Here is a 26,769-nt window from a genome sequence, read left to right as displayed (position 1 = left end):
CAAAAGTGACAAAGATCTTCTTGAAGACACAAACATCTATATTGCTTCTGTACTTGCAAGCTTACCTGCAACAGAAAAGCGTCTGGATGAAATCCGATTCAATTTACAAATTGATCCGGTGTGCTTGCATCTTATGTCATTTTGTTGTGATGGCTGGCCAGAATATGACAGAGTTCCCAATTGTATTAGAGCATATTGGCCGCATCGGGATGAATTGACTGTTATTGATGGACTACTTTTTAAAAGGGTCACAACTCGTAATTCCTTCAGCTATGCAGCTAGACATTCTTGAAGCTTTACATGCAGCTCACCAGGGAATTAATAAGTGTCGTGCACGTGCGAAAAAATTCAGTTTGGTGGCCAGGTCTAAACAGCCAACTAGAACATGTTGTTCAAAATTGTCGCACTTGTGCAAACTTCCGTTCTTTACCACGCGAACCTCTGATCACAACCGAGTTTCCATCTCGCCCATGGAAAAAAGTTGGAACAGACTTATTTGAGTTAAATGGAGAAACCTACTTATTAGTCGTTGACTATTATTCTCGATACATCGAACTTGCAAGACTCAACAATGACACCACTTCAGAGGCTGTCATTAATCATTTGAAGTCTATCTTTTCCCGTCATGGAATACCAGATATCATAGTATCAGATAATGGTCCGCAATATGCTTCTCAATCTTTCAAGGAATTCGCTGAAAAGTATTCGTTCACTCACATTACAAGTAGCCCGCGGTATCCACAGAGTAATGGGGAAGCAGAACGTGCAGTTCAGACAATCAAAACAACTGATGAAAAAATCTAAAGACCCTTACCTCTCTTTGTTATCTTACAGAACAACACCACTTCAGAATGGATACTCTCCATCACAGCTACTTATGGGGAGACAACTCCGGAGTAACTTACCAGTTCATCCTTCTGTGCTTACACCAAATCTACCAGATCCAGCAGTACTCCACAATGCTGAGACGACCCAAAGGATTACACAAAAACAAAACTTTGATTTGCGTCATCGTTCACACAACCTACCTGTTCTTCGAGGAGGAGAAAGTGTGCTTGTGAGAGATAATACCACTACTATAAAAGCACGAGTTCTAAAACGTGCAGATACACCCAGATCATATTTCGTTCAAACGCCAAACTCTGTTCTTCGACGAAACAGAAGACATCTTGTCCAGGTCTCAGAGAGTCCGCAAAATATTGTTTCATTTCCAAACAGATCTGATGTGTCTCCAAATACTAACAGTCTGGCAGATGGACACAAAGCTCACGAGAATACTAATGATGTTGGTCATCCTAATGGTGTTAAAACTAGATATGGCAGAATGTCGGTCCAACCTAAAAGACTGGACTTGTAGAAATGTTGTTAATATCAAAATACTAGTAGTAATTAAAATATGTGATAGTTAAATATTCATCCTAAGAACTGACAAAAGAAACGAACTGTTAGGAAAAACAAAAACATTGAAGTGGCAAATATTTCTATATTCCATAATTCATTTCAGTATTTTCATTATTTTCATTTTTTATAAATATTTTAGAAGTTAATGAAACGAATACAATTGTATTGTAATGCGGCCATAGATGTACTGAATAATTATACACACTAAATGTAGCATGGAAAGATCTGATATTATCAGACTGAGAAAGGGGGATGTAGTGTCAGCCTACTACGGACTATTAGAGACATTACGGTAATTAGAAAGACAGGGGGTCTGACGTGACTTCCGCCCAGCACTCTTGCATCGTGGCCGCTGACCTGTTAAAAGGTTACATAAATTTGATGTTCAGTTCTCAACGTCTTGTGTCAGTTATTAATGTATAGCAACGTTCTAAACAACCACTGGGCTACATCCCGCCCTAAGGTAGAGTAAGCCCATTACATACAATTTTCCATTAGCAGTAAAGGAAATTTTATGTGCACTTTCTTACAGAAATGACAGCACATACCACCGCTTTCGAAATACCAGACGTTGGGCACTGGATGGAATGGGGGAAAAACAATCAGACAATAGGTCGACCGAGGAGATTTTTCTACCGAACGAACTAGACCCCCCCCAACCCCACCCCCACCCCACACCCCACCCATTTTGATCTAAGCCGACAATATATTTCTTTTCAATTTGAAGGCTATTTAAATGTGTGTTGTAATTTAATGTTGTCTGTTGCAGACTGGAACAGGATCCTCACGAGAGTTTGAAAACGCATCGTTAGATCAACCAAGAAAATCAACACACACGGAACAAGTATGTCGTCGATTGATGCTCGTGCGCATGCGCATGCGTCGGCGCGTAGCTCTAGCGGAAGTCACGCCGAAGCTGATGCTGACGCTCATGCTCATCTTGATAGGCATGGACAGTGTACAGTGAACACAGACACAACTGCAGAAACAGATGGAAATGCAAAAGCTGAAGCGACAGCTAAAGCAGAGTGTGATCCGGAAAAGGGCAAAGTGAGCGCTAACGCCGATGCAAAGTGTAAAGCCGGGAAATAAATGACTTGATGGACACACATAATATACATCTGTGACTCTGTGTGTATCCATTTCTCCAGTGACCAGGCGAGTGTGCAGGGCGAGGGTTTTAGGAGTCGACCACCACCCCCACCCCACCCCCCAGCTCGAATTTTTTTGTTTAACTCCACCACAGCTTCCATATAAACTTCGCTCACAATGGTTAGGACACCCCACCCCTCACCCCACCTCGAGGTTTTTTTTAAAACTCCACCCTAGCTTCCATAAACTTCGCTCACAATAGTTAGGACACACACACACACACACACACACACACACACACAGTTAAAATTCCAGCACACGCGTCTGTTGATGGTAAGAAATGGACATATTTATAAAGCAATGTGTGCTCAATACGTTTTCATAAGCAGTACATTATATTTTCATCAAACACAATTTGTGAAGAACATAGATAACTCTACACCATAATCTACTTCAATATTTAAAGGCTTAAATTCATTTTTCTCACATGACACTGTTTTCGTTTGTTTCTGGGGTTTTTCACATTTAAAGTCGCAAGACCGAGAATAGTTTACGTTATTTAACGGTGCACGCTCCTCTTACACGATGACATTTTATTTTTTATTAACACTTAGGTTTTTTTTTGCATCAAATTATTTGTTTTTCAGTGTAGTCAAGCAAAATGTATTACTTTGTGTACAAGTTCTATTTATTGTGTTCAAAAAATCTATAATGTATTGTATTAAAATAACATTTTATTATAAATTGTAAACTGACTGGAGTGTGTTCTGTATTGTGATTGGTTAATTACATTCTTTTTCCGGGATCAAATGAAAATAATACCCGGAAAGTTAATGACGTCATTAGAAAGTGACGTCATTTGCAGTTGGAACAGGCGAAGTTGACGATTCAAGGGTCTACAGTTAGATTGTAGCCAGGTATTTTTTTCAAGAAATGCCAAATATACAGTTAGTTCTTTAGAAAAACGATTCACTTTACAATGGACATAACCATATGGAGTTTTTAAATTTGCTGGTGTTATCATTTTGCAAATGTTTCATTTTTAACCTCACGCTAAAGCCTTCGGTCAAAAATGACATTTGCGGGATCAAATAGACAATAATACCCGCAAATATAAAAACTCCACATGGTTATCTCCTAATTTAACAATTAGAACGGAGAAGCGTAAATTTATACAAACAATGGTGTGTTTACCAGAACGTGATGACGTCATATTTAGTACACCGCCAAAGTCATTGGTTTGTAAGTGACAAATCGTCCAGTGATATTGTACGATATCTCTGGTTATGAGTACCAACTGGGGTAATACTTACCAATAACACATATCTCCACCTCTAAAGATTATGCAGACACACAGACAGACAGATAATGTATTAATGTCTCGTCCTGTGTATATCACATCAACTTTAACACACATTAGCCAATGTATTTTTGTGCTGGGGTGTCGTACATCACATATTGTATACAAAATAAAATAAACATAAAAGTATATAAGCCATTCCTGTATCCCCTCCCCCCCTCCCCCCCCCCCCCTTTATCATAGATCTCCAACACAAGATTATGCATACAGCTGCAAGACAGACAGACATGGATAATTTATTAATATTTCATTTTATGCACATCACATATATACAAAATAAAACGAACACAAAAGCACACAAGTCATTTCTTTACCCTCCCCACAAACATAGATTTTCAACAGAAAACATTGCATGCAGACTGACTAACACACAGACAGACGGATAATTTATTAATGTACCTTGTGTACATCATATGTATACAAAATAGAACAAAACATATCAGTACATGAGCTATTCCTTTCACCCGCCCCCACCATACCCACCCACCATAGATATCCAACTATGAATAGTATGCGTTGCTCCCCTCCCTCAACACATACACACTCACACACGGACACACACAGAAACAACACACACACGGACACACTCACTCACACGCACACACACACACGGACACACTCGCGCGCACCCACACCCACACACGGACACACACACGGACACACACACACACACGAAGGTGTTTTTCCTTGCTATGTATGTTCCGGATAACCATATCAGTCGCACGTCAAAACACTAACCTATATAAGAACCAATCGGACGCTGGATGTGCAATGATCTTAAATTAACTCCCGAATTAGAAATATCTTATTGTAATTGGTCTTCAATAATCTTCAATCGTAGAAATTAAATACTCAGTCCACATAAATCCACATTTCCTGTAAGCTTAAAATGGCACAATGTGTGTGGGGGGGGGGGGGGGGGGGTTAAGGAATGGGTTTCACCAACTGACAACCCTGTATTCGTCCCTCGAGGGGCGGGATCTAGCCGGCTTTCACAAATAGACAACCCTGTATTCGTCCCTCGAGGGGCGGGATCTAGCCGGCTTTCACAAATAGACAACCCTGTATTCGTCCCTCGAGGGGCGGGATCTAGCCGGCTTTCACAAACTGACAACCCTGTATTCGTCCCTCGAGGGGCGGGATCTAGCCGGCTTTCACAAATAGACAACCCTGTATTCGTCCCTCGAGGGGCGGGATCTAGCCGGCTTTCACAAATAGACAACCCTGTATTCGTCCCTCGAGGGGCGGGATCTAGCCGGCTTTCACCAACTGACAACCCTGTATTCGTCCCTCGAGGGGCGGGATCTAGCCGGCTTTCACCAACTGACAACCCTGTATTCGTCCCTCGAGGGGCGGGATCTAGCCGGCTTTCACAAACTGACAACCCTGTATTCGTCCCTCGAGGGGCGGGATCTAGCCGGCTTTCACCAACTGACAACCCTGTATTCGTCCCTCGAGGGGCGGGATCTAGCCGGCTTTCACAAATAGACGGGAAGGGGCGGGATGCGGAATCTAGCTTAAGCTGTATCCTAACCGGTCGCTCGCGGCCGGTTAGGATACAGCTTCAATCTGTAGAGCATTCGCCTGAGGTGATAGGGTCGTAGGATAAAACCCTTCGGGTGATGCAATCTCTGATTGTTTTCCCAGTCACAACCAGTGTTCAACGACTGGCAAAATAAATGCTATGATATGTGCTGTCCTGTCTGTGGATAAGTGAATATTAACATATTAAAGAAGCCTTGCTGTTAATGGAAACAATGTAGCAGATGTCCTCATATATATATATATATATATATATATATATATATATATATATATATATATATATATATATATCAGAATTGCCAAATGATGAATCAATCAATGTGCTCTATTGGTGTCGCTAAACAGAAAAACCTTTTTCCTTACAATCTGTAACACGTTGGCGACCCGACAAAGTCCTATACTCATCGTCGCAGATAGATGCAGACTGACGCAGACGTTTTTACAGACTGTCGCAGATCGACACAGACTGATGCATATTGGCGCAGACTAACCCAGGTCGATGCAGATTGACACAGACTCGCATCGACACAGACTGATGTAGACTGACGCAGACTGATGCAGATTGGCGCAGACTGACGCAGATCGACACAGACTGACGCATACGTTTATACAGGCTGTCGCAGATTGATGCAGATCGACGCATATTGGCGCAGACTGATGCACGTAGACGCAGATTAACACAGACTCGTATCGACGCAGACTGATGTAGATTGATGCAGGTAGACAAATTGACGCAGACTGACGCAGATACACACAGACTGACGTAGACTGACGCGTATCGACGCAGGATGACGCAGACTGACGCAAAATATTTTTTTTTAATTTGAAACAAATAATAACAACAGACCATCCACGTCGCATCTATGTCAGATAGGAGATGGATAAGAGAAGTTGAAACCTGTCCAACTTTGCAGATCGCCTGCGTCGATATGTGTCCATTACAGAGTTTATGTAAACCAGGCTTTAGAGTTGTTGCATCAGATTTGTGGTATCATTTCTTTCCCGCCAAGTTTCCATTTCCACTTTTGATTGTCTCTTCCTGTACATCGAGTTAATTTCACAATAAAAAATCTTTGATCGGCTTCCAAACAGCGGTCTTTCATTGGATTGTATATTGATTTATCCTGAAAAGCAAAACAACGAAAGTGTATTATATATACAGCATTTGTTATTTAACGTACGTAACCTTCCTTCGACTGCAGTGTAAAATAACGATTTGTCATTCAGATTGTACATAAGTAAAATGCGATAGCCGTACGTGCAGTTCCAAGTGTGATAATACTGTTAACATATGAGCTATTTAGTGGATCGGCATTGCTTTGTGTACAGGGGCGTAGGCTGGGGGGGGGGGGGGGGTGTCCCGGACGAAACAACAACCCCCCCCCCCCCCCCCGCTGGTGGCGCAAAAACAATAGAAAAAGAGTCCACTTGGTTCATATTCGACCCCCCCCCCCTCCCTCATGTCCAGATCACGCTACGCACTTGGTGTACGTTTTCTTTAGATATAAGTTTCTTGGGGGCGGGGGGGGGGGGGGGGGGAATCTATTATTAAATTACAATTAAAATGTGGAGATTTTAAATTTGTTAAAGCCTTTTTATCTGAGATTTTACAGGCACGGACCCAGACCTTACGCAGCGGTAACAAAATTGCGAATAATAAAAAAAACGTACATATTCCATACATATAATAACTTGCAATCGCAGACACACACACACACACACACACACACACACACACACACACACACACACACAGTTAAGTGTGTTTAATGCTTGGCGTACACCTATCGATTGACACCGACTCGACTGTCGCGTCGACAATAGTCTGAAAATGTGCATCAACACACACCAGCAGACGCGACAATCTAATCGGGACAAAAATGGAGATTAGACGCGATTTTCGCGTCTTTGCCCTGCACACACCTACGCGACCGTCGAGTCGACGTTAATCGGTAGGTGTGTGCCAGGCATTACTTGACTGAAACTCCTCAGTACCGATTCACTAACCTGACGGTGATGCCATTCTTGTGGTCCCTTTCGGAGGTGACAGTCAAAGAAGCCAACAGAATCTGATTTTCCTCGGACACCGCTGTCTAAACAGACAAACTGGTGCCGCAGTTCGTGACGTTTAGTTAAATAAATCATCTAGAAAAGATTTTGAAAAGTAAATCATCCAAACACTAACCATTAAATCGTGTATTATTTACAACTATTAAATGTTCTATTACATTGAACAATCGTGCAACTTCTTGCTTATACATACTACTATCAATTTTGGCAAACCTAATAATTACTTACAACTATTTGCTTGTACATGTATATTGTAAGCCACCTGGCTAACAAAAGGAACAAGTCAGGACTGGTAGAAAACATCAGTTCATATTTATTTACTGCAGCAGATAGGCAGCTCAAAATAACACAGCAACATCAACATCATTATCCAGTAGATCCTGTCTGGTATTTCAAATGAAGCTGAGCTATGAACTTGTCAAAAGTAGTGTAATAGGAATGCAGGCACAATCATAATTTCATTTGGTTTAAATACTTTAAAATGCTTGTAAACAGTGTCAATCTCCATTCCAAATGTCAGGCCTAAATAATTTAACTATTTGTCAAAAGTAGTGTAATAGGAATGCAGGCACAATCATAATTTCATTTGGTTTAAATACTTTAAAATGCTTGTAAACAGTGTCAATCTCCATTCCAAATGTCAGGCCTAAATAATTTAACTATTTGTCATAACGGTAATCTTCCATTTTCTTTTTATCATTTTTTAGATGGCATGACTTGCTTCAAACATTTACGTTTATTGCTACTTGTTTTCTTAGTTTTCATACAGTAAATACGAAATGGCAAACTCTGCCCCAAACGGAATTAGTGGGGCACAGCAATACTTAATATTATACAACAATTCATTTTACGATATAAGTCGACGTAAAACCATGCCCCATTATTTTGTGGTAATGTATCCAAAAGCCGTGCTATAAAAATAGACTACCAAGTCCTGTAAAAATCACAAGTAAATTCGTACAGCATATCAGAGTAATTCTGCACACATAAACAAATAGCTTTGTCACTTAGCATCATTCTACAACGTTTTAAAGTCAACATATCAACTTATTTTAACACGTGTTGTATGTTCGACCCCTGTGGCAACAACACCGGTGAAGTTAATATGGCGGACATCGATGAATTCGTCTGCGAATAAGTTTCAAAATAATATTAACTAAGGGAAATAATGTAATTCTAGGTTATTTAGAGTATAGTGAAATCAGTACCAACATGTGAAGAGTAACAAGTTCATCGAAATTTCGTTTTATTAAGTAAAATAAATTTACAAATTGCCAATAACGCGTTAATCACGTGAGTTCGTACATTTCTATAATTTCGTTTTATTAAGTAAAATAAATTTACCAATTGCCAATAACGCGTTAATCACACATTTCTATAAATACTCATAATAATTAATGGACACACTAGTTGGGTATATTACAATATGTACTATCAATTTGGACGTAGCCCACTCTGATTTGTAAAGCGCCCGTTTGATAAGCGGTCGGTCTGGAATCGATCCCCGTCGTGCTATTTCTTCTTCCAACCTGTACCACGACTGGTATAAGAAAGGCCGTGGTATGTGCTATCCTGTCTGTGGGATAGTGTATATAAAAGATTCCTTGCTGCAACTGAAAAAAAAACGTTGCGGGTTTCCTCTCAAAGACTATCTCAAATTTACCAAATGCTTGACATCCAATCGCCGATGATTAATAAATCAATGTGCTCTAGTGGTGTCGTTAAACAAAACAAACTGTACCTGCAATCCACCTCCGTTTGTACATGGCTTTATCTCGAGCATGGCCTTTCTCACAAATTTGCTCGTCTTCGCTAGACATCCATAAGGTGCGCGGTATGAAATTGCCTGAAAATTTGAAAATATGTTTTAATTATTACAGGACATGCGACGTCAGCTTATAATAGCATAACGTTTGTTAATAAACAGTGACCCCTGAAACACTGATTCATGCATTTCAACTTTTAGTTTCGTGTTTATATCTAATTGAGGTTCAAGCACGCTGTTCTGGGCACACACACATGCACACACACGCACGCACACACACACACACACACACACACACACACACACACACACACCTCAAGTATGTGGACTGACTTCATGACAGTGGGTTAGTGGTTAAGCTCTATCCTAACCGGCCGCGAGCGAGGCGAGCGATTATTTTAGAAACCACTGATTTCGATTGTAACATCCTAACTACACGCGCGCGACGCGACAGATTTCTAAAATAATCGCTCGCGGCCGGTTAGGATACAGCTTTAGTGAGAGAGAAGTCTTTGTAATTGTCTTTACCAACTGAGTCGTTAAAACTTGCTCCGGGTGGGTTTCTTTTTATTGCATTTTGAGCAGTTATACGCTGTATCCTAACCGGAAGCGTGCGACACGAGCGACGCGACAATATTTCTATCCAAACCAGACGCAACAATCACGACAGTTGAAACCGCCAAGTAAAAGTTGTTTGATTTAAGCTGTATCCTAATCAGCCGCGAGCGACGCGAGCTTTTCGAGCGTTTATTTTAGAAATCATTGATTTCAATTATAGTATCCTGATCGCACGCGTGCGACGCGACATATAAATATGTCGCGTCGCGCGCGTGCAGTTAGGATGCGGCAATGGAAATCAATGATTTCTAAACTAATCGCACGCATCGCTCGCGTCGCTCGCGGCCGATTAGGATACAGCTTAAATTAGGATAGAGCTTTAGTTAATATATGTTTGTCGCTTGTGTCGACTGCATGAATCGGTCGCGTCGCTCGCGGCCGGTTAGGATAGAGCTTTAGATAATATATGTTTGTCGCTTGTGTCGACTGCATGAATCGGTCGCGTCGCTCGCGGCCGGTTAGGATAGAGCTTTAGATAATATATGTTTGTCGCTTATGTCGACTGCATGAATCGGTCGCGTTGCTCGCGGCCGGTTAGGATAGAGCTTTAGTTAATATATGTTTGTCGCTTGTGTCGACTGCATGAATCGGTCGCGTCGCTCGCGGCCGGTTAGGATACAGCTTTAGTTAATATATGTTTGTCGCTTGTGTCGACTGCATGAATCGGTCGCGTCGCTCGCGGCCGGTTAGGATACAGCTTTAGTTAATATATGTTTGTCGCTTGTGTCGACTGCATGAATCGGTCGCGTTGCTCCCGGCCGGTTAGGATAGAGCTTTAGATAGAACGTGTATCACGTGTGCCGGTGGTGATGAGATGGTAGGCGGCAGTAAAAGAAAGGAATGTTGCTGAACGACACCTTAGCACATTTTAAACTACGGCTGTTTTGGTTACTGGCGTATGGTTATTTAGATTTTTCATCGATAGCATGAGAAGAAACCCGCTGCCGTCATATAGGCTACTCTTGGCGATGAAGCAGCAAAGGGTCTTCTATATGCTATTTCTGATAGACAGGACAGGAAATACCACGGGTTTTTGATGTACCAGTCGTGGGTGCACTGGTTGGGACGGGGGAAAAACAATCTGAGAATTACAAAATGTGTAATTCAACATTTATGCATATTCACTTAAGCAGCAAATGATCTTTTATAAAAGAAAAAAGACATGTTTTATTTAACGACGCACTCAACACATTTTATTTACGGTTATATAGCGTCAGACATATGGTTAAGGACCACACAGATATTGAGAGAGGAAACCCGCTGTCGCCACTTCATGGGCTACTCTTTCCTATTAGCAGCAAGAGATCTTTTATATGCACCATAGACAGGATAGCACATACCACGGCTTTTGTGATATTTTATAAATGCACTTTCCCACATACGGGACAGCACATACCACGACCTATGACATATCAGTCGTAGGGCACTGGTTGGACGGCGGTAAAACCTAATGGTCCTGCTGAATATCTTTCAGTATTTTTAACAGTTGTTTCCTGTTGTTGGTTTGATAATCTGACTGTACTGACAGGGGCGCAGCGTGATCTGGACCTGGAGGGGGGTTCGAATATGAACCAAGTGGACCCTTTTTCTATTTTGTTTTTGCGACACCGAAACTCCATATGTATAAACCTGTATGTTTTAGCTTCGCCCGAACCCCCCTCGTCAGTCAGTCTCTCGATAAGCTTATTTTATTTCCTAAATTATTTGGGCACTGGTTGGACGGTGGTAAAACCTAATGGTCCTGCCGAATATGTATGTTTTAGTTCTGAAAGCGGACCATTTGCTTCGTCCGAACCCCTCTCGTCAGTCAGTCTCTCGATAAGCTTATTTTATTTCCTAAATTATTTGAACTTTTTAAACTATTATATCAAATGATATCAAAGTAGTACTAGTAAAAACAGGTGCTAATGCTAGATTACAATAAATTAAAAGGTCAGGTCAGGTCAGGTCAGGGTGTTTAAAGAAAGGGACAATCAAGGCATTTGACCTGGTATGCATATTCAACGATATATAATACACATTATTGCTTAATATCAACAAGTATAATCGTATGGTTAATTAATAAAACGGTTAAATGTAACGGCTATTATATATAACAGGCGCAGCCATTTTGTATCATCCCAGTGAATACGCCCTCTGGCGAGCTGGTGGTTACGTAATACCTATCGTGTCACGTCAGGAATTAGTCTTCGAACTGAAGAAACAAAACATACCTGATTTTTGCGGATGCATCGCAATATTCTGTATTATTAGTCATCCCAGTAAGCCAGCAACAATTATATATTTATGTTTAATACAAAATAAACCACCATTGTCAAAGTGTTGAAATAACTGTATTATGGTTTGTACATAAATTAACCCACGTACTGAAATAATAATCGGAGTGTTTTCTTAGTTAATTGGTATTTTCTTTCCGTGGCCTGTACCTATGGTTCCTGATTGGCAGGTGTATATTTAGACGGTCCCCAGACACTGTGACACACTAAAAAGACATGCCTCTTTTATTAAGATCACAGGGTATTGTGTGTTAACCGTACGGACACCCCTCTAATCGTAATCGATCAGCTGTCTGCTTTATTACTGTAAGTAATTCTGTAAAACCCTTGTTTAGGTAGACTTTCCCCATCTAAAATCACAAAACTGACCAATTACGTAGTCCCAAAGAAAATAAAATTATCACTTGGGTATCGTGAGTGGTCGTTTTTGCTCGAACGTAGCATACTAATAGGCCTAATAATATGCATTTTCTTCTTTGGATTTTTAAAAAAAGAAAAATACTATAAATCCATTTCGTTCTATTGATGCAAATTGAAATATATTTAGTTAAATAGTTTATTATACTATCAAGTCAGGTTGATGAAAGCGAAGCGCCTTGTCGTAAATTAGAGCGTTTGTTTACACTGTGCATAGAGCTGACGTCACTTCGCCCCAAGCTATACCACCGGACGTCACAAAAACGAAACAAAATGGCTGCCCCCAGTTAGCAGGAATAATCATGTTTTTTTTCATTAACTAACAAATTACGGGTTTTTCATTTGCTAAAGTGTCAGTATGTGTTGGTGGTCCGGGTATGCATCTTTCTAACACATAAATCTCTTGTTTGAGTTTACTCTACCTTTAACGTGCACATTCAGAACAAGCTGTTGTAGTGCTAGTAGTTGTATTTTATAGTCTGAATGAGTCAGTCTGTCGATAAGACTGAGTACCTCAGTTTACTTTGATATAGGGTAATATCACTGCTTTGTGGCCGTGATCGTATAGTGGTTAGTACCTTGCGTTGGCCGCAATAACCCAGGTTTGAATCCTGGTCACGGCAAAGCATATTGTTTCTCTTTTTTTTAAATTTATGTATCTAACTCTCTTTACAGGAACATAATTTATATCGAGTGATTAACGATAAAAACGGCCTACAGCAATTAAAGCTGTAAGGCAACAAAAAAGTTAAAGTTTGTTTTGTTTAACGACACCACTAGAGCACATCGATTTATTACTTATCGGCTGTTGGATGTCAAACATTTGGTAATTTTGACATATGGTCTTAGAGAGGAAACCCGCTACATTTTTTTCATTGGTAGCAAGGGATCTTTTATATGCACCATTCCATGGACAGGATAGGACATACCACGGCCTTTGTAATACCAATCGTGGTGCACTGGTTGGAACGAGAATTAACTCAATGTGCCCACCGACGGGGATCGATCCCAGACCGACTGCGCATCAAGCAAATGTTTTACGTCCCGCCCCGAAGGCTGTATGGCGAAAAACGTATGTAACATGGAAGATCGATATTTTACAAAGGTCGATTTATTATGTTGTCTATTAATGATAGAATTTGCACTTTGCTATATAGTTTCATTTTAAAATTATGCACAAAACAAAATGTTTCGTCTTCTAATGGGGAGTGCAGATATAAAAGATTCCTTGCTGCTAATGAAAAAATGTAGTGGATTTCCTCTGAACACTAGTGGTGTAACAATACATCGAACTATCGATATTTTGCGATAGTTAGTGCCTCGATAGCAATACATCGATAGTTAATTCAACCACCGATAACTATCGCAATTGTTTGCTCAACTATCGATAGTTTCGATAGTATGCACAGTGAAGGCATAACAACAACAATGTGTGGTCTTTATATTATAAATTTATTAATTATGATTTCACTACCTAGTGACATTATTACAAATAAACACAGGCATACATACAAACATAAACATACGTACATACACACTCACACAAACTCACGCAGACATACACACACATACATACATACATACATTATTATATACATTATTATATACATACATACATACATGCATACATGCATACATGCATACATACATGCATACATACATAATAGTTTTTGCGAAATATCTATTCATATTAGTTATCAAGCGATTTAAGAATCCACAATAGTACTGCAATACCATTACAATAGTATTTTAACTATCGCAATATTATTGCAATTGTAAAATTGACAGCAATAATCACACATACTGAAACTACAATAGCTAATGATTGTCGTTAACCAAAACCAAAATTTAATTTTTAACATTCCGGAAAGAATAGGGCGTGTTTTATGAATCACCCAATAGTATATATCATACTCCTAAAACGGCAGTTAGACACATGTGGGGAAAAATACCGCTTTGCCGTGACCAGGATTCGAACCTGGGTTATTGCGGCCACAACGCAAGGTACTAACCACTATACAATCACGGCCTCAAAGCAGAGACAGTTTACAGCGTACAAGTAAACCGAGTTAATAAGCTTATCGAGAGACTGACTGACAAATTTAGACTGTAAAATACAAACTAATTTTTTTAAGTTCTTACATTCCAGCACTGATAGCTATTTCTGTTTTATGATATTATTTGATGTTTTGTTTAAAAAAAAAAAAAAAAAAAAAAAAAAAAAAAAAAAAAATGTAACATATGGAGTCTTGGTAGAAATTCAACCAGTGCGGGCAGATTATCAAACCAACAAGGGAGACAACTGTTGAAACGGCTCAAACACAACAGGTCATAATATATAGTATCCCTTTCTAGTTTAAAGTTTGTTTTGATTAATGGCGCAAACCTTAGTTTCAAACCTTGAGAATGGACACTAAGTTTAGTTCATCTACAAACCTGCAACACATTTGGATAAGTTTATAACAGAGAGAAGCTAAAGTACAGGCCCGTACGCAGGGGTGGGGGTGGGGGGCGAGGGGTGCGTATGCACCACCCATAGTCTGCCGAGGTCCGTCCGTGGATGTGTGAAAAAAAAAAAAAAAAAACTCCATTTATTAATGATATTTTGTAAAAATAATTGAATCATGGCAATGGTCCATAATTCAAAAACTAAAATTGCCGAGAGGGGTGACTTGGATTTCACTCCATCATGGTTCAGTTAAGGTGATGCAATAGCTAGATTTGGTTTTATTTATTATCCATTTTTAGAGAAATAAGGTCCTTAAATCCGTGACAGTATGCCTTTAAACGGAGTTCGTCTTCAAAACTCAAAGTGAGGGTATGTCGCCATAAATCACTACCAGGTGCTTTGTTGAACGAGAGATTGTGTGGAAGGAAGGAAGGAAACTGGGTTTAACGTGCCCCTATCCACAAAGGTTCAGGCACGCCCACTTCGGATTTAGCCTCTGACTTCGCCAGTGACCAACTCCGGAGCGGGGGTGGGGGGGGGGGGGGGGGTTCACGACATAAGGTTCCCACTCCTTATATAGGAGGACTGTCACTTATAGTGTTCACCAATACAGGCTCCAAAACAAAGGTAAAGGGACGGGGCGTAGCCCAGTGGTAAAGCGCACGCCTGATACGCGGTCGCTCTAGGATCGATCCCCGTCGGTGGGCCCTTTGGGCTACTTCTCGTTCCAGCCAGTGCACTACACCTGGTATATCAAATGCGGTGGTATCTGCTATCCTGTCTGTATGATGGTGCATATAAAAGATGTATAAAAAATATAAAAATGTAGCGGGTTTCCTTTCTATGACTGTGTCAAAATGGCCATATGTTTGACAGCCAAGTGACAAATCAATGTGCTCTAGTGGTGTCGTTAAACAAAACAAACGTCTGAATGTGCACATGAGTGTTTATAGAATAATATTTCAAGCAATGATATATATTTTACAAAAATAGTGTACAAAGTATTTATAGGGAAGTTTCTTTAAAGGGACAGTCCTGAGTTTGCTGCAATTTTTAAGATGTTATCGACTAACGGAGACTTTTTGGCGACTGTAATATATTTTTCTGCATAAAATATTAGTGGCTGAATATATTAAAAGTGTTTCTGAACGTTCTAATATTTGTACTAGGTTAAATTTCATTTTATTTCCAAAAAAAACAAACTTTTTTCGTACGTACGAAATTATTTGAATGCAAAATCCAATGTGGGCTTCTTACAAATATTAAGACGACCAGAAACACTTTGAATATACAGACACTGATATTCTAAACAAGAAAATATATTTAATATGTAAGTTTAATCGTAGAACTATTTTATTAGTCGGAAACATGTTACAATGCAGCAACTCGGGAATGTCCCTTTAAAAAAACAAAATAATAATAATAAAACCAACTGATTCTACCAGCTAGTGAGATACTGACCGAGCCTTTAACGATGACCTCCGAGGGTATAAACATAGTGGGGTTCACATTCTTCATGTACCAGTCGAACGACTTACAATTCAGACGTCGTCGTAGGGCCAGTCTGTCCGACACGTCGCCGTAGTCCATCTGTAATGATAATAACATTTAATATATGTTATATACTCTGTGAAAAAAGAAACGTATGGGTGATAGGGAAAGAAGAAGAAAAGTTTGATTTTACAAAATATCGTGTGTTTTTTTGTACAATGTTGCTGAATGACCATGTTTGTTAATGTTCCTGGAATGGGACAGCATGCCCAAATGCACCCTAAAACAAATTTAACGCACGTTGTGGCACGTTGTGCGATAATTGCAGGAAATCGGTGTGAAATGGTAAGATTTTGGCGAATGCGCGTGAAACTCGGGGAAAAGATTAGGGTAGTGATGGGTATTTAAAGCTGCAATGCTCGCAATGATGCCTCATTTCCATTTCGACGTAGACGAGTTACAAGATGCCAAGACTAAACCTGCTGAATCGAAACATTGCAATAGGCCGCCTCCAGTTAGGTGAATCGCAGTCAGCAGTCGTACGCCACATGAACGTCCATCAGAGCACCATTTCACGTCTCTGGGACAGGTATCAGCAGTTTCAATCAGCTGAAGAACGGCCCAGAAGTGGAAGACCTCGCATAACAACTGCAGCACAAGATCGTTACATCCGGATTCTGCACTTGCGTCACCGAACTGCCACAGCAACGAACACTGCTTGAGAAAGGTGTCTGCACAAACCATTCGGAACCGACTTCGAGAAGCTGGTTTACGGGCTAGGAGACCGTATGGTGGCCCCGTCCTGCGACGTCAACATCGACATTTACGTGTTCGCTGGTGCACGAATGTACTGCGGTGGAACTTGGAAAACTGGCGGCGAGTATTGTTCAGCGACGAGTCACGTTTCCTTCTACAGCGACGTGATGGACGACAACGTCTTTACAGACGCCGCAATGAACGTTTTGCCAACAACTGCGTCGCCCAAGTTGACAGATTCGGTGGAGGGAGTGTCATGATGTGGGGAGCCATCTCATACACCGGCAGAAGTGAACCTCTGTTTGTACAAGGCAACCTGACAGATGTACGCTACCTGAATGAAATTCTTCGCCGTCACATGCTTCCCGTTTTGGATCGACAGAGAGAACTCTTTCAGCAGGACAATGCCAGGCCGCATTGATTTTCTACAGAATGAGAACATTAATGTGCTGCCATGGCCATCAAGGTCGCCAGATCTCAACCCCACTGAACGTCTATGGGACGAACTGGACAGACGTGTACGCCAGCGTGACCCGGAGCCTCAGACGCTTCCTCAACTGTCACATGCACTGCAGGAAGAATGGGCTAGGATTACGCGTGTGTTGAGGCCCATTTTGTAATAAACGACCCATTTTGTAATATGTACCCATTTTGTAATAAAAAACGACCCATTTTGTAATATGTACCCATTTTGTAATAAAAAACGACCCATTCTGTAATAAACGTAGGTACCCATTTTGTAATAAAATCGGACCCATTTTGTAATAATAAATAGGTGCCCATTTTGTAATAAAAAAAAATCCCATTCTCTAATAAAGGCTTAAAACGTCAGATTACAACATAGGTATAGGCTTTTGTTTAATATATACAAAGTGAAATAATATTAAACTTTGTGTTTAGATTTATTTCGATGGTCGATGGTTCGCCTGGGATACGAAATTTCTAACGCTAACCCCCTAAATATACATTGTTTTCTTGTTCCAACCAGTGCTATTCGGTTGGGGTATGAAGAACCAAGTATGTTCTACAGCTGTGTATCAAAAATAGTAGCTTGTGTGGGTAGTCTGTATCATAATTATCGGAACAGCAACAGCTGATTAAAATACTTTATGATGTTAAAGAAGCATACATTAAAGATTTAATTAATATTGGTAAGTATATTAGTTTGGCATAAAAATTATAAGTTAAGGCACTCTCTTGTCTAAAAGCATACTAGTTGTCACTTTTCTTTTATACTGTTTGTGAATGTAATACTTTTATGCATGTAGGTAACATTTAGTTTATATATTTCATTGTATTATTACCTAACATGAAAACCAAAAGCGTGTAATTGATGAATATAATAATTTAATTCTCTTGTGCGTTTATACATACTGTGTATATATGCTGTGCTGATAAGCTTACAGCTTAAAGCAATAAAATAATTGAATTGAAACACATATACATTTAAAACAGGAGATGATTATTTTGTCGTGCATTGATTATACTCTCCGTATGGATGAAAATTTGGATCCTAGCTAAAATAATACAAAGGTGAATGAATACATATACACAATCCAATGAATGCATATGTAAGCTGCACATTTTTCTACCCCAGCCCTTGAATTCTCCTTAATTTGCATCAGTTTACTTTTAACTAAATGTTGTACTATAGATTAGTGTCAGTGGGAAATCACTTTTGACGGATACTAGTTTAAGTGTATTTCAGCTTAAGTAGTTGTCGATTAAACCCACTGTTTTTAATCAGCTGCTACGGCTTTTACAACACATTCATGTAGGTTACTTTCTCTTACACATATCTACACTTAGATTATAATGTAACAGTCGTGGCGTAATGGGGGGGGGGGGGGAGAAGAACTGGTTGGAACGGCAAAAAGCCCAATTGATGTGTTCACCGAGGAGGTTCTATCCTGTTACCCAAGTCCCCCAGGCGAACGTTCAACCGATTAAGCTAGATCCCGCCCCGATCATGATAGATAATACCACACGATGGGTTACGAAACACAGCAAGGATATTTTATATGCACTTTTCCATAGTCAGGATAGTACATACCAGGGCTTTTAGTATACCAGTTTTAGGATACTGGTTGGAACAGACAAAAAACCCAATTTGTGTGTCCACAGAAGTTCGATCCTGCGACACAAGCACCTCAAGCGAGCGGTCTGGAGTAATGGATGAAAGGAAAAACTGAATAGGTTCACTTACAGAATCAACCTTAAGACATATTCGTACCCCTGACGAACTCCCAACCACTGAAAAAAAAATCTAAACACAAAGTTTAAAATTATTTCAGTTTGTATATATTTAACATCTATGTCGTATTCTGACGTTTTAAGCCTTTATTACAGAATGGGCATTTTTTTTATTACAAAATGGGTACCTATTTTTTATTATAAAATGGGTCCGATTTTATTACAAAATGGGTACCTACGTTTATTACAGAATGGGTCGTTTTTTATTACAAAATGGGTACTTATTACAAAATGGGTCGTTTTTTATTACAAAATGGGTACATATTACAAAATTGGTCGTTTATTACAAAATGGGCGTCCGGATTCAGAAACTCATTCAGTCTATGCCAAGGAGATGTCGCGCAGTGATTGCTGCTGCTGGTGACCACACAATGTTCTGATTTCAGCGCCCTCTGTCGACGCTGTTTGGTGACAAAAAGGCCTCCACTGCCGTCAGTCCATAGCAAGAACATTGTCACATACTCATGTCAAATTTGACTGTGATACGATCATAAATAACGAAATTATGCCACTTTGTATTAAAGAGATAATTCCATGAATATTTTGCCTATGCGGTGTTTTTTTTGTTTTTTTGACAGTATATAATATAATATGATGGTACGGTACGGTACGGCATTTTATAATACGATACATTATAATCTGTACAGTAATTATTATACAATTTGAAACAGGACTGTCCAAACGTTTCTGTCTTTATATAAATGACTGGATACATCCCACAAAGAGTTGTGCCCCTGATACACCTCTATGAGCTGTTGAGTCTGTGCCGACGACAAACGAACAGAGTTTTCCGCCATTACACGCAACCGGCCTCGGTAGCGTAGTGGTTAAGCCATCGGACTACAGGCTGGTAGGTACAGGGTTCGCAGCCCGGTACCGGCTCCAACCCAGAGCGAGCTCTTAAGGGCTCAATAGGTAGGTGTAAGGCCACTACACCCTCTTCTCTCTCACTAACCACTAACCAATTAACAACTAACCTACTGTCCTGGACAGACAGTCCAGATGGCTGAGGTGTGTGCCCAGGACAACTTGCTTGAACCTTAATTGGATATAAGCACGAAAATAAGTTGAAATCAATCAATCATTACACTCAGAATGTCGAGGTTATCTGTGTCATGATCTGATTGGTCAACGTCACCAAACGTCCGATTCATTCGTATGAAAATAGAACAGATTCTTAATTTCGACTCGTACGAGTGACTCGGGCCGATTCAATCGTATGGCATCTTATCGGAGTTTGGACTTAGGATGGGCGTGTTCGAAACTCTAGTGGTATATGAGCACGTTAAACTAGTTACCTACCTACCGTATGGCATTCCACACGTTACGATTTGCTTGTTGGCGGTGCAATTGAGTTACTCGTATCGTGTAGCAGGGCCTTTAACGTGGTGTGATTCCACTGATTTCTGTTGCATATTTTTTAAATGCATCGAGACAGACTTATTGTTTTAAAGCCATTTACGAAGTTTTGAAAATCGTTGATTTTTTTCTTTCATTTCTTCCCGCCACCCGCACCCCCCCCCCCCCCCCCAACCGCGTTTTATCTTCATTTGTTTTCTTCATTTTTTTTTTTTTTTTTTGAAATAATAAATGGCATTGTCAAATTGCATTTTCAGAAAGATTTGTAACTTGAAACAACGTAAGTGGGAAGTCTTACCTTATTAAAATTAATCATCTCATAATAGAACTCTTTATATTCGTCCAGCCACACTTCCACCATCCGAGCAGTGTTCCTCCGCACAACTTTCCCCGATCTCAGCTCGGCCAGATTCGTGCGCGTCCTGAACACGTGACCAACGATGGAACATGGCACGGATTCGATTATACCACCACACATCCAAATCTGTCAACAGTTTATATAATTATAGTTAAAGATCTTGTTGGCCCTTTTTGGTGTGCACTAATATCAGGGCCCCGTTTTACGAAGCGATCTTAGCGCTAAAATCAACTTATATGTCCAACTACCGTAAAACTTTAGTGCTGAAGATCGCTTCGTAAATCGAGACACTGGATAGTCAAATAGGGGGCTAGAAGGACCTGCGCTCTCCCCTCATGCCATTTGAGGACCACACGGTTTACCGTTTTGGTTCAGACTTCTTGTAACTGCATATACATGTACAACAAACATTTAAAAATTAATAATAAATGTAACCTATTTCAACTAACCATGTGTCTTCTCAAGACTACAATGTAAAATGTAAAAGCAGAAGAAAAAATATGATTATGAACAAAAGGGGATGATGATGGTGACGATGGTGATGGCGATAATGAAGATGATGATGATTATGGTGATGATGGTGATAATGATGATGGTGATAATGATGATGGTGATGATGATGATGATGATGGTGATGATGAAAATGCTGCTGATGATGGTGATGATGATGGTCATAATGACGATGATGATGGTGATAATAATGATGATGGTGATGATGATGATAATGATGATGATGATGGTGATGATGATGATAATGATGGTAATAATGATGCTGATGATGGTGATAATGATGATGGTGATGATGATGATGGTGATGATGATGATGATGATAATGATGATGGTGATAATGATGGTGATGATGATGATGATGATGACGATGATGATGATAATGGTGATAATGATAATGATGATGTTGGTGATGATGATGATGGTGATGATGATGGTGATGATGGTGGTAGTGGTGGTCGTCATCATCATCAAGTATAAGAAGGAAGGGAAGGTGACAAATGCAATAAATATGGAATACCTTAAACGAAAGTTCCATGTTTTCTGCTCCCCAGATTTCCATGCCTGGATCATATGAACCAAGGTATTCGAAGAATTTTTTATTAATGGAAAACAGTCCTCCTGCCATAGTCGGCGATCTGTAAAGGTGGAAAACATTTTAAAATCGACTTTAGGTAGTTCAAATTCCACCAATATACACTGTAGGCCTAATGGTATTATTATATTATTGAAACATATTTACGAAGTAAGCTAATATTGAAATAGCCGTTCCACCTTTCAGGGGTGATAACACTGAGAGAGATGTAATTCTATGTAATATCATCATTCATATGATTTGTTTTGTTTAACGACACCACTAGAGCACATTGATTTATTAATCATCAGCTATTGGATGTAAAAAATATAGTCATTTTGACAGTCATAGAGAGGAAACCAGCTACATGCTTCCATTAGTTGCAAGGGATCTTTTATATGCACCATCCCACAGACAGGATAGCACATACCACGGCAATTGATATACCAATTTGATAGTCCAATGGGCCCACCGCCGGGGATCGATCCTAGACCGACCGCGCATGAGGCGTGCGCTTTACAACTGGGCTACGTCCCACCCCTCATTTATATGGAATAAACGTAAACTATCTGGATATCAGCTACCACCCAATTTTATTTTATAACATTATCAAAAAAAACCCCATTAATTCACGAAGTAGATGATATGTGGGAGGCAAATGCCTCAACCCGTCACAACCTTTCCCGATTGCCCTTCTTGTTCGTCAACACTAAAGGCGGCGCCACACGATGAGAGTGCCACGTATGATTGCATAGCGTTACGAGTGCCTCTTACTATTGCGTAGCAACCGATGGAATCGTAATGTTGGCATATCACAATCGGCTATAATTCCCGCGGCTATTGGGTTTTTTTTTAGGCACTCGTATCGTGTGACGACGCCTTAAGGCCAAAAGTACACTGGAGCTGGCTCTGGGTCTGGTGATCGTAATACCAGTCGAAAAGGAAACACACTGGCAGCAGCCGACATAGAACATGCGCTACATTCTTAATAGATTATGCGCTACATTTTTCAACTCAACTCGCGATGAGAGTAGACGTGGTTAGCTGCGCTCTTGACTTACCCCCCCACCTGGGGGGACTGCTCGCCAGTTTTGGAAAGCTGAGTGAGTATCGCGTCACGCACACCGGGTCACGGGCTTCCGTGACCTTGGTGTACGGGGACGCGATCTCACCGACAAGGAATCGGAAGTGGAGGAAGAGGAAATCTGCGCCAGGAGCGGCACGGGGGGGGGGGGGGATCTAAGCTGGCGGCTCAACCGCCAGTGGCGGTCCCTTCTGTGACGCCGCCCCCAGTCCAACCTGAGACGACGCGACCAGCCCCAAGGGAACCGTCGGCCACCGAACTGGACGAGTTCAACACTGCGGTGTGTGAGACGCCCAACGACCCTCCATCACCGACCGTCACATGGCCCAGGAAGAACTGGCCGGTATCTCCGGTACAGCCAGTCGCCTCGCCATCGGCCCGATCGACCACCGTTGGAGAAAAAAGGAAGGCAACATCACCGACCGACCGGCCAGCCAAGGCCGAGAGACCAGCCCCGGTAGTCGCTACCCTTGAAGAGTCCGAATGGACCGTCGCTGTGAACGGACTGAATAAACAACTTCACCAGTACATGCAGGGGGACACGACTGACCCGACGCAGCTACGAGGCAGCCACCTCAACACAGACTGGAGATCCCTGGAGGACGGCAGCAAATACGAACTCCACAACAAGATGTTTGGAACTCATGACACCGTAGTCGTGACGCACCAGAGGGACAAGACCTACCGCCAAGTCATACTTCCGGCCAAGTTGGACAACAAGAACATCCACAAGATGATCCGGGCGGTCTGCGGCCCCGACTACGGTGCTGTAGTGCGTACTTTGCTACGACGCCAACATCTCCTGCCTCTACTCCGGGAATCTTCAGGCTCGCCAAAGTAGACACCAACCTCCATTTTCTTTTTTTGGGCTTAGTTGGACTTTAAAAAATTTCGGCCGCGGCTCAAAATTCTTATGTTTATTTTTTTATAAATAGTCCAACGCACTTTACTTTGGTGCCCGATCAATTGCTCAAATCACCTTAAAACCTTTTAGGCCGAGCAGTCAAAAAGTTTTAAATTCTTAGTCCGGACATGTGTAGAAGTGTAGAATGTCGTTAGGATTTTAGGACTTAGGTCTTTGACCGACCACTAAATTTTTTATTCCAAATTCCGCCCACCTCAAACGTACCCCTCCCCCCTCCTAGCCCGGACTTAGTCACTGGCGAAAGTCAGAGATTAAGCCCGTGACAGGCGTGCGTGAAACCTTCGTGGTATATACGCACGTGTAAAACTTTTACTCACTCACTCGCTACATTTTGACAGCTCCAGATTAGACTGGCCTCGGTGCTGTCGTGGTTAGCCATGGGACACAAGGCTGATAGGTATTGGGTTCGCAACCCGGTACCAGTTTCCAACAAGAGCGAGTTTTAACGATTCAATGGGTAGGTGTAAGATCACTACACCGACTTCACTCTCACTAACATCTAACCACTAACCCACTGTCCTGGACAGACAGCCACGATAGCTGAGATGTGTGCCCAGGACAGCGTAGTGAACCTCAGTTGGATATAAGCACAAAAATAAGTATAAAAATATGAAATAAGCTTCCTATTCACCAGAACCAACTTAGACACGTGTGTGTTGGGCCCAAGTCAAAGTCCGTGGTATGTGCTTTCCTTTCGTTGGGGAAAGTGCATATAAAAGATTCCTTTCTGCGTTAGGAAAAATGTTGCAGGTTTTCTCTGATGAAAAGTTAAAGTTTGTTTTATTTAACGACACCACTAGAGCACACTCATTAATTAATTATAAGCTATTGGATATCAAACATTTGGTAATTATGACTCGTAGTCATCAGAGGAAACCTGCTACATTTTTCCTAATGCTGCAAGGGAATCTTTTATATGCACTTCCCCACAGACAGGAAAGCCACGGCCTTTGCCCAGTTGTGATGCACTGGTTGGAACGGGGAAAAACCCAATCAGCTGAATAGATCCACCGAGGTGGTTCGATCCTGCGAAGCAAGCACCTCAAAGCGAGCACTCAACCGACTGAGTTAAATCCTGCCCTTCCTCAGAATTACTAAATGTTTGACATTTAATAGCCGATGTGCTCTAGTTTTATCGTTAAACAAAACAAACTTTATTGGTCCTAACTGTGACCAGTGGCGGATCCAGAAAATCCATTTGGGGGGGCGCAATGACATGAGGCGGAATGCCAATGGAACTTTGGGGGAGGTTTGGAGGGGATCGTAAAAAAAAATGAAAATTAATATATAATAAAATTATAACTGTTGCAAAATTTAGGAGGTCTAGAGCCCCTGCCCCCCCCCCCCCCCCCCCCATCCGCCTCTGGTGAAGAGTTATGTCGGACGCCCAAATACCTGAGTGGAGAAATGATAGACGTCTGATGTTTGCGTTGTTCCTCAGGGACGTCAATCCAGTGGAAGACCATGTCCCAGTAGAAGCCGCCGATATGTTGGTCTCTGGCCGAGATGTACTTGAACTCGAACGTTTTCTGGTCAATGGACGGAATGTTGGGCCAGGCCACGTGCTTCCATCCCAGCGACACCCGCGCCAGAAGCGCTTCCAGCCAACCTGAGGCGAGGAAAAGAATTTGAATATATGCTGTCAAGCAACCGTTTCAGGTTGTATCATATCAAATAAAATCCCATAGGCGACAATGTTAACGTGTGTGGTTTAAAAATTCTTTATGCAATATATCAACTAAACTAAATGTACAGAAAAAAATATTAAATATCAATGGAGTTAACAACATTTTGCGAAACAAGTTTGAAATAGAAAGATTTATTTTATATAAGAATTGCAATTACGAAATGTTTAATCAACAATGGACACCATGGCTTAATCTCTTTGACTGAAACGTATTTCCTAACAATAGCTTGTTTCGAATTCCAGGTCTTTTTCGTTTCGCACTAGTATAGATTTACACACACACCCCTCCCCCTCCCCCCATGTATTTATTTATTTTATTTGTTTATCTATCTATTTGTTTTGTTTTGTTTGTTTGTTTGCATATTTATTTATTTATCAATTTATTATTATGTGTTTTAACCATTATATCTTCTTTCTTCTTCTCCTATATTTCCCAGTCCTTTCCATTATATGCGTCATAGCAATTGTTTTTGTTTTTTACCAATCTTTAATTTATACAGAAACATTACAAATGCATTTATGTATCAAATTGTTATATATGACTATATAACATTACTATACAACAAATTAGATATATGTACTTGTATATAAATTATATTACTTTGATGTAAGGCCATGAATTCAAGGCTCCCCAACCTTGACATGGTCAGAATGGACTGGGGAAAATAAATATTTAAAAAAAAATGAAAAATAAAAAAAATATATATATCAACTAAACAATGACGTTTAAATATTAGTATTTATACATGGAAGTATTAACTGAAGAATGTGGAACCATGTAT

The 26,769-nt window shown here is 40.7% G+C and overlaps 1 protein-coding gene and 1 non-coding gene across 2 annotated transcripts in view; both read right to left on the bottom strand.

The window, feature by feature from the left end:
* Window positions 1–5,675: 5,675 nt before the first annotated feature.
* LOC121382385 (polypeptide N-acetylgalactosaminyltransferase 5-like) overlaps window positions 5,676–26,769 on the bottom strand; it is a 35,012-nt gene continuing 13,918 nt past the window's right edge. The window contains exons 6-12 of the mRNA XM_041511973.1: window positions 25,696–25,909; window positions 22,238–22,355; window positions 21,151–21,336; window positions 16,455–16,583; window positions 9,210–9,314; window positions 7,406–7,543; window positions 5,676–6,522 (exon numbers count right to left, since the gene is read on the bottom strand). Coding sequence (XP_041367907.1) covers window positions 6,376–6,522; window positions 7,406–7,543; window positions 9,210–9,314; window positions 16,455–16,583; window positions 21,151–21,336; window positions 22,238–22,355; window positions 25,696–25,909 — 1,037 coding nt within the window. The 3' untranslated portion in view covers window positions 5,676–6,375. The remainder of the gene's footprint in view (window positions 6,523–7,405; window positions 7,544–9,209; window positions 9,315–16,454; window positions 16,584–21,150; window positions 21,337–22,237; window positions 22,356–25,695; window positions 25,910–26,769) is intronic.
* On the bottom strand, window positions 14,502–14,573 carry Trnah-gug. The gene has a single exon. It is a non-coding gene; the product is annotated as a tRNA-His (tRNA).

This window comes from Gigantopelta aegis, chromosome 9 (genome assembly GCF_016097555.1).
Source record: "Gigantopelta aegis isolate Gae_Host chromosome 9, Gae_host_genome, whole genome shotgun sequence".
Taxonomy (NCBI): domain Eukaryota; kingdom Metazoa; phylum Mollusca; class Gastropoda; order Neomphalida; family Peltospiridae; genus Gigantopelta; species Gigantopelta aegis.
This window is presented reverse-complemented; position numbering and strand designations above follow the sequence as displayed.